Raw genomic sequence first — 14,416 nt, forward strand, 5'->3', positions numbered from 1 at the left:
ATGCTGGATGTTATTCAAACATAAAAGCCCAGCTACTGTCTGAAAGCTGTTCAGTTTGACTGTGAAGGGAAAACTGCAATGGAAGGGAAAACTGCAATGGATGGACACAGGCAATCCTAGGAACACATGGAAGCAATATTAGCCACGCCAAAAGTAGTGATCCTAGAGAGGAATTTGAGTCCGACAGTTGTCTCAAGAGGAGGACAGAGATGAAGATCTCTGAGGAAAGCCATGGCTGAGCACGTTGGTGCTGACTGATACATCGAGGGCAACAACAACAGGGGGCTAGGGATCTGCCTACTTAGAAACTAGTTGCAGTGAGAGTTGCACAGAGTTAGAAGTCAGACAGGAGAAGGTTTAAGATGAAAATGGGAGCATCGCCAATCGTATAAAACACTTTTTCCATTGCAGATGGAACAGAAGAAGGGCTGGTAGTTCTAGTTTCTAGCAAGAAATTGGTTTGATTAGTGTTTTAAAAGATGAGAGTATTCTTGAGTTGGGTGGAAAACAAGACAAATGAGGTGAGAGGTTCCCTTTACAGCTTCTGTGGTGTTTATAGGATTGGAAAGGGCAGTCCTGGGCAACCTTTCCCACTGACATTTTCCTTGGCAGGAGTAAATACCTACTTGGCATGCAAGGCAGCGGTTTGCTAGCTTGCCCCAGCAGTGTTTTCTCTGTATTTTCTGTGCTGATACAGCTTCCTTGTGGGGTTATAAAATGCAAAAGCTGTCCCCATTAGCTGGCAATGAACAGTGTTTTTGTCCACTGACAGGGCAAGAAGGAAAAGGCCCAGCATCTTGGAACAAATTAAATGGCTGTGGACATTAGCTAAATAAAGAGGGAACATCTGTTACTTCTGAAGGGGAAGTGGCCATCTTAATGGGTTACAGCTTAGTCTTTGCAAATGACTTGAAAGTAACATGAGGACTTTCATAATTTTCTTGGTTTTGGGGCTAGTTTCTGTTGCTTACATAAATGCAAGTGTACGTGTGGTACTACTGTTTTCCTAGTAGTAAGTTGCCTATATCTATCACCCCCTGACTAAGTCTGAGAAATGCAGATTTTTTTTGCAGCATAACAGTTGGGGAATGCTGGTTTTCCTATCCAGCCTCACAAGCCCAAGACTCATATAGTCACTCTCATCATCTCCCTCCCTGATTACTACTGTTCCCTTTCTGCCGTCCTCAAGATCCCCTCCCCAAATGTTGCTACAGAGATCTTATCTCTAGTCTGTCACTGATAGCTGCATCCTGCTAATTTACAGTTAACCACCCCACCGCCCTCGCAGGATTTATTCCTACAGAGGGAGTCAGTGCATAAAGGGCTTAAGCAGGGTATTGGCTTCTTGCAGGCCATCAACAAGGAGCACTGGCAAGTGCTCTAAATATACTAATGTATTGTCCCTGTAATGCAACGGTCAGGCCAGCACTCCTATCACTGCGGTTATCCTGGAGGAGGGCTGTTATTCAGAGCAGTTGCCTGGGGACAAGCTGCTGGCATGCCCCAAGCAGTGATGTGGGGACACACGGCATACAAACCTGCAGTCCCCAAACAGCCACTTCATTCATTACAATGGCTGTTACAGTGGTACCAGCTGAACATCTGACAGATTAATGCAAATAAAGGCATTGGGGCATTCATTAAATTACCAACAACGACTTGAGGCAAGATTTCCTGGCTATGCTTGCAACATGGGCTTTGCTGCCTGCCTCAGAGGGTGTGAAATGACAGGGAAAGGGCTTACTTCCAGCTGCAGCAGTAACTGCTGCAGAGACTATAATCTTTGGAGGTTTCCTGTAAAGTGAATGCGAAGTAATACTGTGTAACTGAGTATCAGTCCTCTGTAAGCAGTATTTCATTGCAACTCCTGTTGCTGTCCTTTGCACACTTTTTATCATGTTTTGGTTTGTAGCGTTAAGGTCTTTGCTATTGAGTGCTTCATTTATGCACATGAGACAGACAACAGTGATGGATAATAATCCACATATCAACCATTTGCAGCTCTATTACAGTGAGAGTATGTAATAAATTGTTAACAGATGAGAGGAACTTTTGTCATTTGAGGCAGAAGGTGGTTGCTGATGGTCTACAGGGCTCTTTTTCTGCCTGCTCAGGGGGACTGGCTCAAGAAAGTGTTTCTCACAGTTGATTTGTCAGTCTTTGCTGATTATTTCCTTGCTGCTGTCTGAGCAAGGTTAAGATCTCAGAGGGCTTGTGTGAATTTGCCACCTGGAAATGGGCTTGAGCTAGCATTGGTTGTCACAGATGAAAGTGAAGTATGAGAAAAAGGCAGAGGGCAATAAAACCACAGCAGCAACTGTCTTCATTAGGTGTTCATGGGAGCTCTCCCAGCCTTGGGTCATCCTGCAGGGATATTCACTTATGCCCTATCTGCATGGGATTGTAGGGTAGAACTCTCTTTGATCTAGAAGGGTGGGGAAGCAGTGATATGAAACTGGACACTTGCTGTGCCACAATGCCATGCTATTAACACCAGTATTGACAACTACATTTTGGCCTGCAAAGAGATGATGGCAATTGCCCTGTCCCAGTTCTTCCCTATGCCATTTTCGCACTCAGGAGAATTCCACCTGAATTTTTTCAGCACTCTCAATCATCCAGAGAGAAACCTTACAGAGCCACAGTACAGACCCTGGACTTTTGCATGGTCCAGTCTAACTCACAGGAGTGTAAAAAGACAAAAACAGCATAAGAAGCATCTACACTTTGAAGGTGACTTGACCAAAGATGTCTCTGCAATCCTTTTCTCCAGAAGGCCGTAAAATTCATGGCGAATGGTATTTGCATGTTTTCTGGTCTTAACACCAGTTGACCTACAAGTACAAAACAAAGTCAACCAAAGAGTTATCTTCAGGGCACTTTGCTTTGTAAATCATTGCCAGAATTATAAAGCATCAGTTTTAAGGGGGAGAGATGGTCTGACTCCCCCTTGGCTGGCCTTTGCCTCCCTCCCTCTATGATAATGCTCAGCAAGGTGGGTGGGTATATGGTGGGGAAGTGAGTTTTCTGGCCATTTCCCTCATTTCTGAACAATGCAAATGAAATATAGTGTCAAATGCAGGTACGTTTTACAGGATAAAAGTACATAATTTGACCCACACATGACAAATACTAGAGTAGAGCAGCTCATAAATTCCCTTCATCATAGAATTTAAAATAAAAATCATTAAGCAGAAGGAGAGAATATTACAGGAGGGACCAAAACAGTCTGTTTGGGCAATGTGGAGGTGGCTACAGCCCTGGTCTGTTGGTAGTGACAGGGGAGGCTGCAGCTTAATCCTGTCATGCGAGACGCGTGCTGCACTGGTTGGAGCTGGGAGCGAAGCCCTTGCACCTCTCCCTGCACTTGCAGTGCGCACAAGCATTTGCAAAATTGGCAAAAGATTGTGGGAGCTGGAGATTTTCAGGAAACTTGCAGAGCTGGGGAGCAGGGAGGAGTGGGTGAGTGAAGGGGTGACAGCAGCAATTGGTAGAAGAGGATGGAGAGAAATTGGCGGTAGCTGGGTGGGCAGAGATACACCAGTTAGCCAGGGAGAAGAATACCAGCAGAAAGGGAGGGAATGGGGTTAGCAGAGGTGCAGAACAGGGCTGGAAAGCATTTGTAAGCTTTCAGCAAGTCTCGCAACACTTTTGCACTCTACTGTAATTAATTTCGCTGCTAGTTTAGGCTGGTTTGTGTGTGGTGAATGTAAATAAGACCAGCGGGTTGCTAAGGTCTGTATGAAATGTAAAAACAAATGTGTTGTTCATGACAAATAACTACTCTGGCTTGTGTCTGTGGAACTGATGCTGTTGTACACAGTCAAGACATGAGGATCTTGATCCTGCCAGCGCTTATAACCATTAGCATCTTAATGTATGCTCCTAACTTCCTTTGAACATATATACCTATGTGTTTGAGGTGTCAGGGCTTACACCTGGCTATGATTTCTACAAAGAACTCATTGAAAGATGAAAAAATAAAACCAGTCAACATTAATTTACTAAGAACACTCCAAAATAGACCAGGATCCTGAGAAAAAGTGCTGTAATGAGACTGTAACATTATTTGTTGTTTGTTCAAAAGTACCTTGTGTTTCACAGCTTTTTGTTTTTCTGTTTCTAATTTGGTTTAACCCACTGTTCGAGGACTGAAAGGCAGAAAGTCCCCACCCAGCAGAGAAAGTCTTACAAGACTGAAAAGAGGAAGACCTATTTTGCAACCAGGGTGGTTTCCCCCTAGGACGTGCATGATGGTGAACAGGCAGAGTAGCATTTTTATTGTAGGTTAAAACTTAGGAAAACTTGTATTTCATTTGCCTGTGAGCACGCTTTGCAAGTATGTACCGGGGAAGGAAGGAGGACTAGATGAGACCTGGTACATATCGAGGTCTCACTTGAATATATTATCTGAATATGGCTAGCTGCCATGCCCCCTCCAGGGCCCCCTTCCAGTTTCCAAAGTCAAGATGAGGCCAGTGGAAACCAGAGCTGCCCAGCACCCTGGAAGCTCAGGATCTTTAACTGTAAGACTAACTACAGTGAACTGGAGATCAACAATATTGGTGAATTAATTAACTGCTTATTTCAGATGACTACATATGGGAAGACAGCGAAAATACATAAGAAGGGAAGGAAAACATGCCGAGCTGAGACCATAAGTGAGACCAACTTTTCTCTTCAGTCACTTTGAACTGAACTCCTAATTGGTCCCATTAGTTGAAACAGTTATTTTAATAATCCAACAACTGGCTTTTCTTGCTATCAGCAACGCATTTTTCATTTAAATAAGGAATTTGTGGAACTGGGTGGAAGGACAGATCAGATGTCAGTCCTCTTTGTAAACTCAGATGCAGCATGAGTTCAACAGTGCGTGTCACACAGACTGCACTCCTGTCTTTATTGACAGTATCAGGAGTGCTAAGAGATTCTTACCTGTCTTAGAGTCATCTCTGGAGATGAGGCAGAGCTAGGACTGAAGGTTACTGTTAAAGGACAGCCTTAATGGGAGAGCCACTCATAGTGTTCAGATCCCACTGGAAGTGGGGGTGATTCTGGAGTGTGCCCAGAGACCCCAGTGAGTGTGGGCAGTGGCAGAGCTCTGCCAGAGCAAGCACAATAGTTCACTTTGGCACCCAGCAAATCAGGAGCTTAGTAAAGATGGGAGGAAGAGTTTTGCAGTGGCAGTTGTCCCTTGTCAATGAAACATGGAGCTCCCCCAAGTCCTGCCTTCAACCACTCACTGCCATCCATCCCCCTTGCACTGCTTCCCCACACTGTCCGCAGGAGCAACCTTGAGACGTTCCGTTCCTGCCTTTCAGAAAATGCTGCTGGTGCCACTGCAGCAGGGTCATGGTCCCAGATAGCGTTACCTAAACTGCTGAGTACCATGTGCAGTTTCCCAAACAAAGGTGAGAGGCTGCCCTTTGTTTCTAGGGCAGGCCCTTTCGAGTCAGCAATTTGACAGCAAAATAATCAGTTTATTGTGAAAGTGACCCCTTCCCCTGCCCCCAGGAGAGAAAATCCCCAAACACACGGAAGGAGGAAATTTTCAGGAAGAGGTCCAGCCGATAGGAATGGTCAGATGGCAAGCAGTGGCATTTAACCACAAAAGAGGACTGACCTTTGAGCTCACCTGTAGCTTGCTGCCCAGACTTCTCCTCCAGGTAAATGTATGCCAGCACTGTATGTCCTGCCTGGGAAGCTGTGGTGGTGTTGCAGCCACAACTGTCTTAAGAATTTAACACAGGCATGGTGTTTATATCTAATGTAAGTGTTGTAGAAGATGTTATATTAAGAAAAGGTCTGTGTCTAAGGTGGCTCATCAGTGATTTGGGGAACTTGTATAGAACAGACAAGCATTTGGAGGAAGGGCTTTACTCCTTTACCACCCTACGAGACAGTAGCATTTACATAAAACAGTCCACTGACATCCCTCTGTGCTTTGCTGAGGAGTAGGGAGGACTCAAGCTAGTTTGTTTCTTACGTTTGTACTTCAGTCATGTATCCTAGATTTTATAAACCTTCATATTCAGACCATGACTGATAAGGCGTGGCTTGCTATTTTAGCAGGGTTTAATATAACAAACCTTTGAAAGAAACTGAGAAGCTCTCACCTGCTTATTCTTTTATATGTTTTAGGAAGACAGTGATTTATTTAAAAGCACAGAATTCTTTTTACTGAGTTCGAGGTGACAAAGAACCCCTGGTACAAGCGTGCAGCAGGTCAGGGAGTGTCGTTACAACTGGCTGAGTAAGGAAAGACCCCTGGAGTTTTAAGAACAAACATGACAATGTTCAGAAAATTAATGGGCGAATTAAAATACACTCCTCCAAGACTCTTCACATGATAAATATGCTGTCTCCATTAAACCCCTTGCAATTAATCTTTGCCCACTTTCTAACGGTATAAAAGCCTGATCATATTTCTGTTAAAATCAAAGGCAAATATTTCAGTGCTCTCTGCACAGTATGAGAGCCTTATTATGTTTCAGTAGCAATATTTTTTATTCTACAGAAGAAGTTTCTTCTGCTTATGTTCTATTCTGATTTAATGGGTGTGTTTCAAACAGAATTATGTGGATTTAAGTATGGCCCTTCTGAGGGAAAGAACTGAAAAGTTCCCCAGTTTTGCCAGAAACGGATCTTTGCCAGCATTTGCCAGAAACTGGTACTAATAAATAGGAATTGGTAAACTGGCCTTTTGAGGTAGCATGGAGTGCTTGGATAACATTTAAAAATGGTGTAAAGGGAGAACATGTCTAGCAAGTTGAGGTGTAAAATATGCTACATGCAACCAGATGGCTGCACAGACTTGTCTGAAATTGCAGGAGACACCACTTTCTTCTGCGACTGTAAGAACCTGTCAGCAAGGTCTCGTGCTGCGTAATAGCTATCGCAGGGCTTGGCTGCAGAGTTTAGAAGTCACTAAGCAGGTGACTGAGCTTAACAGGAGACCCATGGTATACTAAACTGTAGCTTTTTCAAGGCTTTTTGCACTTTTAAAAATTTTTTTCCTATGCTGCTGCTTTTAATGCCCCCCCCCCCTTTTTTTTTTCTCTGCTGCTGGTATTAAAAGTTTTGTTTCCTTTTTTTTTTTTTTTTTTTTTTGTTAAGAACCTGTTACCTGTAGTGTAAATACAGAAGTACTGTGCTGTGTATGGGTGTCTTGTACACATCAGAAACTTTATTTGTAGCTATTCCAGCTACTGCCCACATGATCATTGCTTTCTCAAACATGTTTCACCATCAAAGAAGAACAGCTGAACAATAGGTCCAAAAGCACTGTATGCATTTGAGAATGCTTGAGAAAATACCCATTAAATCATTAAGCAACAAGTTTTTTCAGCCTTGAAAATCAGAATTGGCAGTCTTGAAAACACACGTCTTCTTGTTTGGATCCCTGAACCGTGAATTTGAAGATGTGAAACTGAGAGTGTTCAAAGCAGCCAAGCAATGGCTCACATGCCAGGTGCGGGACTTGGTTTGACTCCGTCCTTGTCATCCCCTGCAGCTGGGGTGGGGGTGGCGCTCAGAAATCCAGGTGATTCCTTCCCAGTTCTCTGCTTTCCTAAAGAGGAACGGCTGCTCTTCAGCTGCCTGCATTATCTCTTGGACAAGACGTTTAGGCTTGTATTCGGAAACTTGAAAGATGCTGGTGTGCAAAGGAGATTTCCTCTTGTAAAGAGCAATCTTTCCCCGTCACCCTTCCCACCCCCCGCCTCATTTCAGGGACTAGCTGCAGCCAGGATAAGCTGTCTCCTAATAGCAAGCATTATGCTAGAACGCTTTATTGTTTAATAGCATTAAGCTTTATCAGTGTGAATTGGCTCCCAAATGCATATGGCTGCCTAGACCCTCCAGCAGTCATTATGAATAATAGGAGGATAAAGGCGGTTAATTGAGGGAAATCCCCTCACACAGACAAAGAAAATAGATTTCTATGAAATTGCCAGCATGGGAGGGCAGTGCAAACTTCCCTAAGGTAAAACTTGACTCTGATTCTACCACAGTGCTGAAATATTTCCCAAGAAGCAAAGGGATTTGCGTTAGTGTAGCTGACATCAGAAGCTGGGCTGTCCTTCCCAGACTCCAAATAGAAAGAGAGATCCAGTCTTTAGACTTGCATTGAACGACTCCCGCCTGCTTGGGAGTTAGAAATTTTCCTTGTTAAAAATGAAATGTACTCCTCGCGGGTCAGCTTCTGAGTTGCTGATGCTCTGCTTGTTGAGTGTGTCAGCTAGGCCTTCAGGTCCACAGAGAAAAACACCTATTCTGGAGCTGTTAGGAAAATGAAAATATGGTCAGAAACTAGGTATGGAGCAGCTGGATGTTCTTTATGTAAATCAATCTTATATTCTGTATGTGCAACTTTTTTTCTCAATTACAGGAACTAAAGTAGAGCTGGATGTCTATCCTTTAAAACTTATAACCCCTTAAAATTTGCAAGGCACTTACTGCTGCTTCTAAAACAAATGGTGGACTAAATCTCAGCTCAGCAGAAGTCAGTGAAGACAGGTTTAATGACCTCAGTGGAATCAAGGAAGTAGAGCTTCAAAGAGCTTAGAGCACAAATTCTTGAAAGGAACTGCTCTGTTTTTTTTCCTACTAATTTTGGGTGCTCAGCTAAAGGTCGTCCATATTCAGGTTTTGGTTTTTGAGGTAGAAAGTATTTTTGGAGGTATTTAGACATCACCTGATATTCTTACCTACTTCAGCTGGAATGATGGGGTATGTTTTTCCTAAAACTTCTGCTAGTAATTAGACACTCCATGGAATACCTCAATTGTTAGAAAAAACCCACTCCTCAAACTTTATCAGCCAAAGGAATAAGATTGTGCTATTATGGCATTTAGATGGAGGAAGTCCATAGATGCTATCAACTTGTACAAGTTTACCCAGGATGCTTCCCCGCAATAGTTTTGAACTCATTTTCCCAGTTAGGTCTTCCATACAGGGTTTTCTGTTTAAGGCCTGTAATCACATCTTTCTCTTCCTCATGATGCACTACAAAGTGAGTGGCCTGTGGGAAATGAAACACAAAGGACAGCATAAAGTCAGTTAGATATGGCAGCATTATGTCCTGTTTAAAAAATTATAATGTCAGTACACACTGAATTATTTCCAAATTGAGAATATGGAATTTATGGTGTTTAGCAAGGAAAGCTAACATTGGTAAAGTCCTGACTATCCGTGTCTGTCTCTTCCTTTTCCCCAGACTGGGTGATATCAAGAGTTAAAGCTTGAAGAATTGAACACAGCAGTTAATTGCATTTCTTTTGCAGTGAACTGGTTTACTCTAAGAACTGTAAAATAAAGCTGTAAATTAAAACAAAACTTCCCCTTCAGGTAGAATAATACAACTCCCTTGACCTTAATGAAGTCCTGCCAGTTTGATCTCTCGAAGGTTTGATCCATATGAGGAAGCCTTGTCCACTCTCCCCGTGTAACTTTTGCCTAGACCAGCTAAGCTAAGTAAAGGCAGGAAGAGAAGATGTGGTTAAGGGCATAAGTTCAGGCCTTGCAGAGTTCTGCAGCACTTTTAGATGAGAAAAAAGTTACAGGTAACTTTCTCCCCAAGCAAAAATTGTGTGACTTTTCTTATTTCCCTCCTGTTTTTCCCACTGCGTGCGTGATGACTTCCTACCTTGCTCCTACCCCTCCCTGTTTGTCTAGCTGAGCTACGGCACTTTAGGCACATGGTGAATTTTGCAATGGTGAGATATAAGTAAAATAAAACATCACTAAAAGTAACAGAGTGGGCACCTTTCCGGACTCAACCACACATTCACAGGTGGCTCATGGAAGAGCTGCTCCTTTGTAATCCCACAGTGACCTATATGTGTGGGACCAGATAGAGAACTCATGAGAGTCCTGAAACAAATATTCTGCCATCACTCAAACTTTGTGCATTAACTTCTCCAGTCCTAAATGCCATTAATTATGCTTTAAGCAGTATTAGCTGTCTTAGAGATACTTGCAAGGTCAGCTGAGGTTGCTGCTGTGAGGAAAGACTGCTTCCCAGAGTACACAGACAGAGTAAACCAGAAAGGAAGTCAGAGAGCACATTAGCAGCTGATCCCATGTAACTTCTGATGGATAATACCTGTCTGCATTTAAAACCTCTGAGAGCCAGACAGAGGCCCAGGATAAAGACCATTTTTTGAATGTTTATCAAAACATAACAGACTTGCTAACATCGACCTCAGTGCATACCGAAGCAATATTTTCCACCATGTTGTTACCTGAGATTCATCCCAGCCTGTAAGGTAGATGTTATAGCTGAGAAACTCTGCGTTATTCCTCTCCTGCATTTGAGCCTCCAGAGACTGCAAGAGGTCAGCAAACCATTCAAAGGCATGAGTATCCCTGCAAAGCCAGTAAAAATAAATCTGGAAGAGACAAGAGTGAGCTGTCAGGGGACATAGGCATTTATGGTTTCTGGTTTTATGTCTGCAGATAGAATGAGGATTGTAGAGTTCTTGTAGAAATTGTCCTGACCACTTGAGTAGATGGGTAGGCTGGTATCAAAGCTATGCAAGAATTTTGATGCTGGAAGGGTTGTGAAGCAGAATGAGTGACTGCAAGAACAAGGAAGCATCTATTTCTCTTCCACCAGCAGGTTACATTTTTTAGTTCATTATGTTTCCCCACTTACATCCTTGTAAAACAGTTTGTTAGGACATAAATTAATGATTTAGAGGTGGACTCTATCTCCCCTGTCTGCTGTCAGGCAAGGTAAATTAAAACAGGTAACAAAACCAGTTCTGTTCTCTGAGTATAACCATAACTGCAGAGTGTGACCCCACACGTATGCACAGGGAGTTTCCAGGGGCAGGAGGGGAGAGGAGGATGGTAGCAGTGCTTTTCCACTGACATAAAGTTGCTCCCTCTATGCTTAGGCGAGGAATGCAATGTTTGCATGGGCTGTATTAGTGCCTTGGACTTTGTGTTTCTCATGCAGATTGAACAACATCTCCACTGCAAGTGGAAACCCCCAGGGCCACAGTCAGGATTTGCGTGTGTGATTTTGCTCATAGACATCTCCTTTCGTTATGTTTTCACTTTTGACCCTCCTGCTTCCCTGCCTTCTAGTATTGTGAGGTAACTGGACTCTTCTCGTAGGACTCACACATGTCTGCAGCCAGATCACCTTTGCTGGACCTGTTTTGTTTTGGGTTGTTGGCCCTTGAACAATTACATGGGTTCTAGAAAAGAGGACACATACCTTCTTGAGTTTTAGGTTGGTCGCATCATGGCAGTATTTGTACCAGACAGACTTGAGTACAGATGCAAAGGGGGTAACCCCTATTCCAGCTCCAACAAGCATAACAGTTTCATAACTGAATACGTCCTCGCTCGCTGTTCCAAAGGGGCCATCCACAGCTATCCTGAAATTGAAAGTACACTTAATAAAGCAATAGTGAGTATTTATTAACACCATTTAAAATCACAATAAAAAGGTATTTGTCTGCTACAATGCACATCTGGACTGAATACTAGTCAGCAAAAGAAGAGGTGGGGTTGATAGGAAGAAACTGCAAAGAACCATTTAAGGCCCACATCTGATAGAAGTAGTTAAGGATTGTATCACAGGTGCCACCAAACTGGTTGAGTAAAACTCAAACCTTCAGAGGTGTTAGTTGACTTTATCATGGAGACTCTTTGTACATACTTGGGCAACTTCCATGCCTCCTGGAATTCTTGCTTATCACATCCGCAGGCGTTGAACAAGCCCTCTGTCCAGTCTCCTACAATACGGACGTGAATGCTGAAGTAATCTTCTTCTGGAGCAGAGGTTAATGTAAATGGATGCCATTCCAGTTTAGACACTGCTGGACATTTGACAAAAATGTATTGCCCGACCTCCATCTTGAAGCCCTTCTTCATCATCTGGAGCTCAATTGTCTTGAAGGGATGAATGACCACCTACAGTGAGAGGGACAAGGGAAAAAAGGGAAAAGGAAAAGGCTGTCTTCACTGTTCACTGGATGTATCTACATTCTCCATCACTAACATCATCCTCTGCTATGAGAGCAAGGCAAGCAGGTGAAACTTTGTTCCCAGCAGAACTGGGAGTGAGAAACAGCACCTGACAGCCAGATGAAAGACTGCAGAAGATGCTGAATTTTTGGTTGGTATTTCTTCACACCATGTTTGTAGTCACTCCAAAAGGGACATGTCAGACCAGCGCATCTTGTAACACATCACCAGATCTATGTGTGCACATAGTTAATTCCAGATGCGCCTTACACAGCGGCACAGAGCACAGTGTTAATGGATCTGACCGTATATATAGGGGCAAAACCATAGGGCTATCATACAGATAGGGAATTGGATAGATAGTACCACTGGAAACTGATGTTTTTGTGTTATATCTGGGTGAGACCTATAATATGGGCATTTGCATTCTGCCTGTCTTTAGCCAAGAATAAATAGAAGCAATATTCTAGAAGCAAGGCTAGTATTTCCATCACTATGATTTTTTAATCCTAAAGTTGTCTGCCAAGGTTATTTTCATTTTTCAGGAGAGATTTGCAAGAGGGAGAATCAAGTCTCTATCTATTAATGTAGGTTTTTAATAATAGTGCTTAGGATTGTGGAAGAAATTTTCTGCCAACACAGAACTAAGCAGATGCCATAGACATATGGTGTAGAAATGGCTCAGAGATATTTTGGTTAAATTACCAAAAAGCACACTAGTATATGGGAGCCTTCCAACATGTCAGCATCGTGCCAGAGCACAGTAGAAACATCTAACGTCATCCCCCAAACCCTGCTATGATTTGAACAGGGTCTGTCCACAAGATGCAGCACAGTGTCATGGGAGGAAATTACACCAGGAATTTTATAAGTTTGAGCTTAGTGCCATGCTGATTGGGCTGTCAGACTTTCAGAACCAGCGTTAATATCTCTGCAACACAACATGAGGAATGGAAGCTCAACATTAGCTTTGGCTGCACAAAATAGGCACCTCCTAACTCTCCTTTTCAGGCGTCATTTGTTCTGCTGAAAAATCAGAATTCCTAAATATCTGGGTAGTTTTAAAAACAAAGATTTTGTATCTTATATTACTCTGAAGGCAGTGAAATTTCTACATTGTGGAATTTTTCACTCAATACAAAGAAAATTAATTTCTCTTTCCTAAGATTCAGTCCTGTGCCTTAGCTAACTTCCTCCTCTTGCTCTCTTCTAGAGTCAGGCTACATTTAGGTATTAGAGGTTAGCATTACAATAGCAGCCAGAACATTCTTTTCACTGATAACACTGCCTGTTGTGTAGGAGTCGCTGGCTTTGCTGCATCATTTGGAAAAATTGGTAATGTTTTGCCTGGTGTTAAGCGTAGTGTCAACACATACCTTTGTGATAACAACCTTCTGCTGTGACCTCCAAAACCGCACCAGCCTCTCACACAGGTACAAAAACATGGGACCTACTACCCACTTCCATGTCTGTAAACAGAATAAAATGAGAAGTCAGATGATGAAGATGGCAACTTAAATTAAGTCAAGTCCTGGAAATGCTATGAGCAGACGTGAAATTCAAGTAATCTAGGTTCTTTATCAACCAGAGTAGAGAACCCTTAAGAGATATGACATTTTCAAAATTACTTATGGTCACAAAGGGAATTTCTTTATCTATTGAGAGTTGCAGCTGGCTTTTTTGTTGCTACTAGAGTTTCAGCAAGGTATTTTCCTAAGAGGGATTTTGCCTCTGTCTAAAAGTTAAGGCAACTAAGTGAAATGTGAAGTAAAGCTCTGAATGTATTATTGACTCAGGTCTGTATTACTGCAGAAGATGTGGTTTTTGTTAACAGATCAGTCTGAAATGTGAACAAACAACCAGACTGGTTAATCAATAAAAGCTGAAGTTTCAACGCCACATTTCCAGAGACATTAATTTTCTGTTAATGATCATTAGTCTATTAATAATGTGTAACTATTTATTGTGTGGATTATAGCACTTTCTAGAAATCCCCAAAAGTCACAAAATACATTTTGAGTAAACAGTTCTCAGATACAATTTGCTCTTTTGCTTTGCCTGTTAATTGTGCTCATTTTATGGCACACTGGAAGTGGGTTGTCTGTCCGTCTGTAGTCCATTTCTGTTTATAATCCATTGTGTCAAAATCTGTTGCTTTATGTAAAGAAAGCTGCTACTGAAGAGCTTTGGGGGTTACATAGCTGCTTTTCTACAGCAAGTGCATACGTTATTTAACAAAAAGAGTAAACTGTAAACATTTTAAATTGGATTTATGCTCAAGACAACTGTTCTTACCATAGGAGGATTCCCTGAAAACTGAGGGATTGGGCAAGAACCCTTCTTCCCCCAGTGAGTGAAGTTCTTGTAGCAAATCTCTGGATCATGTTCAGCCAGACTCTCAGCTGTCTGCCCCCGTACAATACGCCTTGAAAAA

General features: G+C 42.5%; 1 protein-coding gene across 2 annotated transcripts in view; it reads right to left on the reverse strand.

The window, feature by feature from the left end:
• Window positions 1-7,164: 7,164 nt before the first annotated feature.
• CYBB (cytochrome b-245 beta chain) overlaps window positions 7,165-14,416 on the reverse strand; it is a 51,842-nt gene continuing 44,590 nt past the window's right edge. For both annotated transcript variants that reach the window (XM_074858556.1, XM_074858555.1), the window contains exons 7-13: window positions 14,278-14,407; window positions 13,359-13,451; window positions 11,675-11,928; window positions 11,228-11,390; window positions 10,245-10,391; window positions 8,898-9,022; window positions 7,165-8,280 (exon numbers count right to left, since the gene is read on the reverse strand). In XM_074858556.1, the coding sequence (XP_074714657.1) occupies window positions 8,154-8,280; window positions 8,898-9,022; window positions 10,245-10,391; window positions 11,228-11,390; window positions 11,675-11,928; window positions 13,359-13,451; window positions 14,278-14,407 (1,039 nt within the window). In that variant the 3' untranslated portion in view covers window positions 7,165-8,153. The remainder of the gene's footprint in view (window positions 8,281-8,897; window positions 9,023-10,244; window positions 10,392-11,227; window positions 11,391-11,674; window positions 11,929-13,358; window positions 13,452-14,277; window positions 14,408-14,416) is intronic.

The sequence above is a fragment of the Strix uralensis genome, chromosome 2 (genome assembly GCF_047716275.1).
Source record: "Strix uralensis isolate ZFMK-TIS-50842 chromosome 2, bStrUra1, whole genome shotgun sequence".
NCBI lineage: Eukaryota > Metazoa > Chordata > Aves > Strigiformes > Strigidae > Strix > Strix uralensis.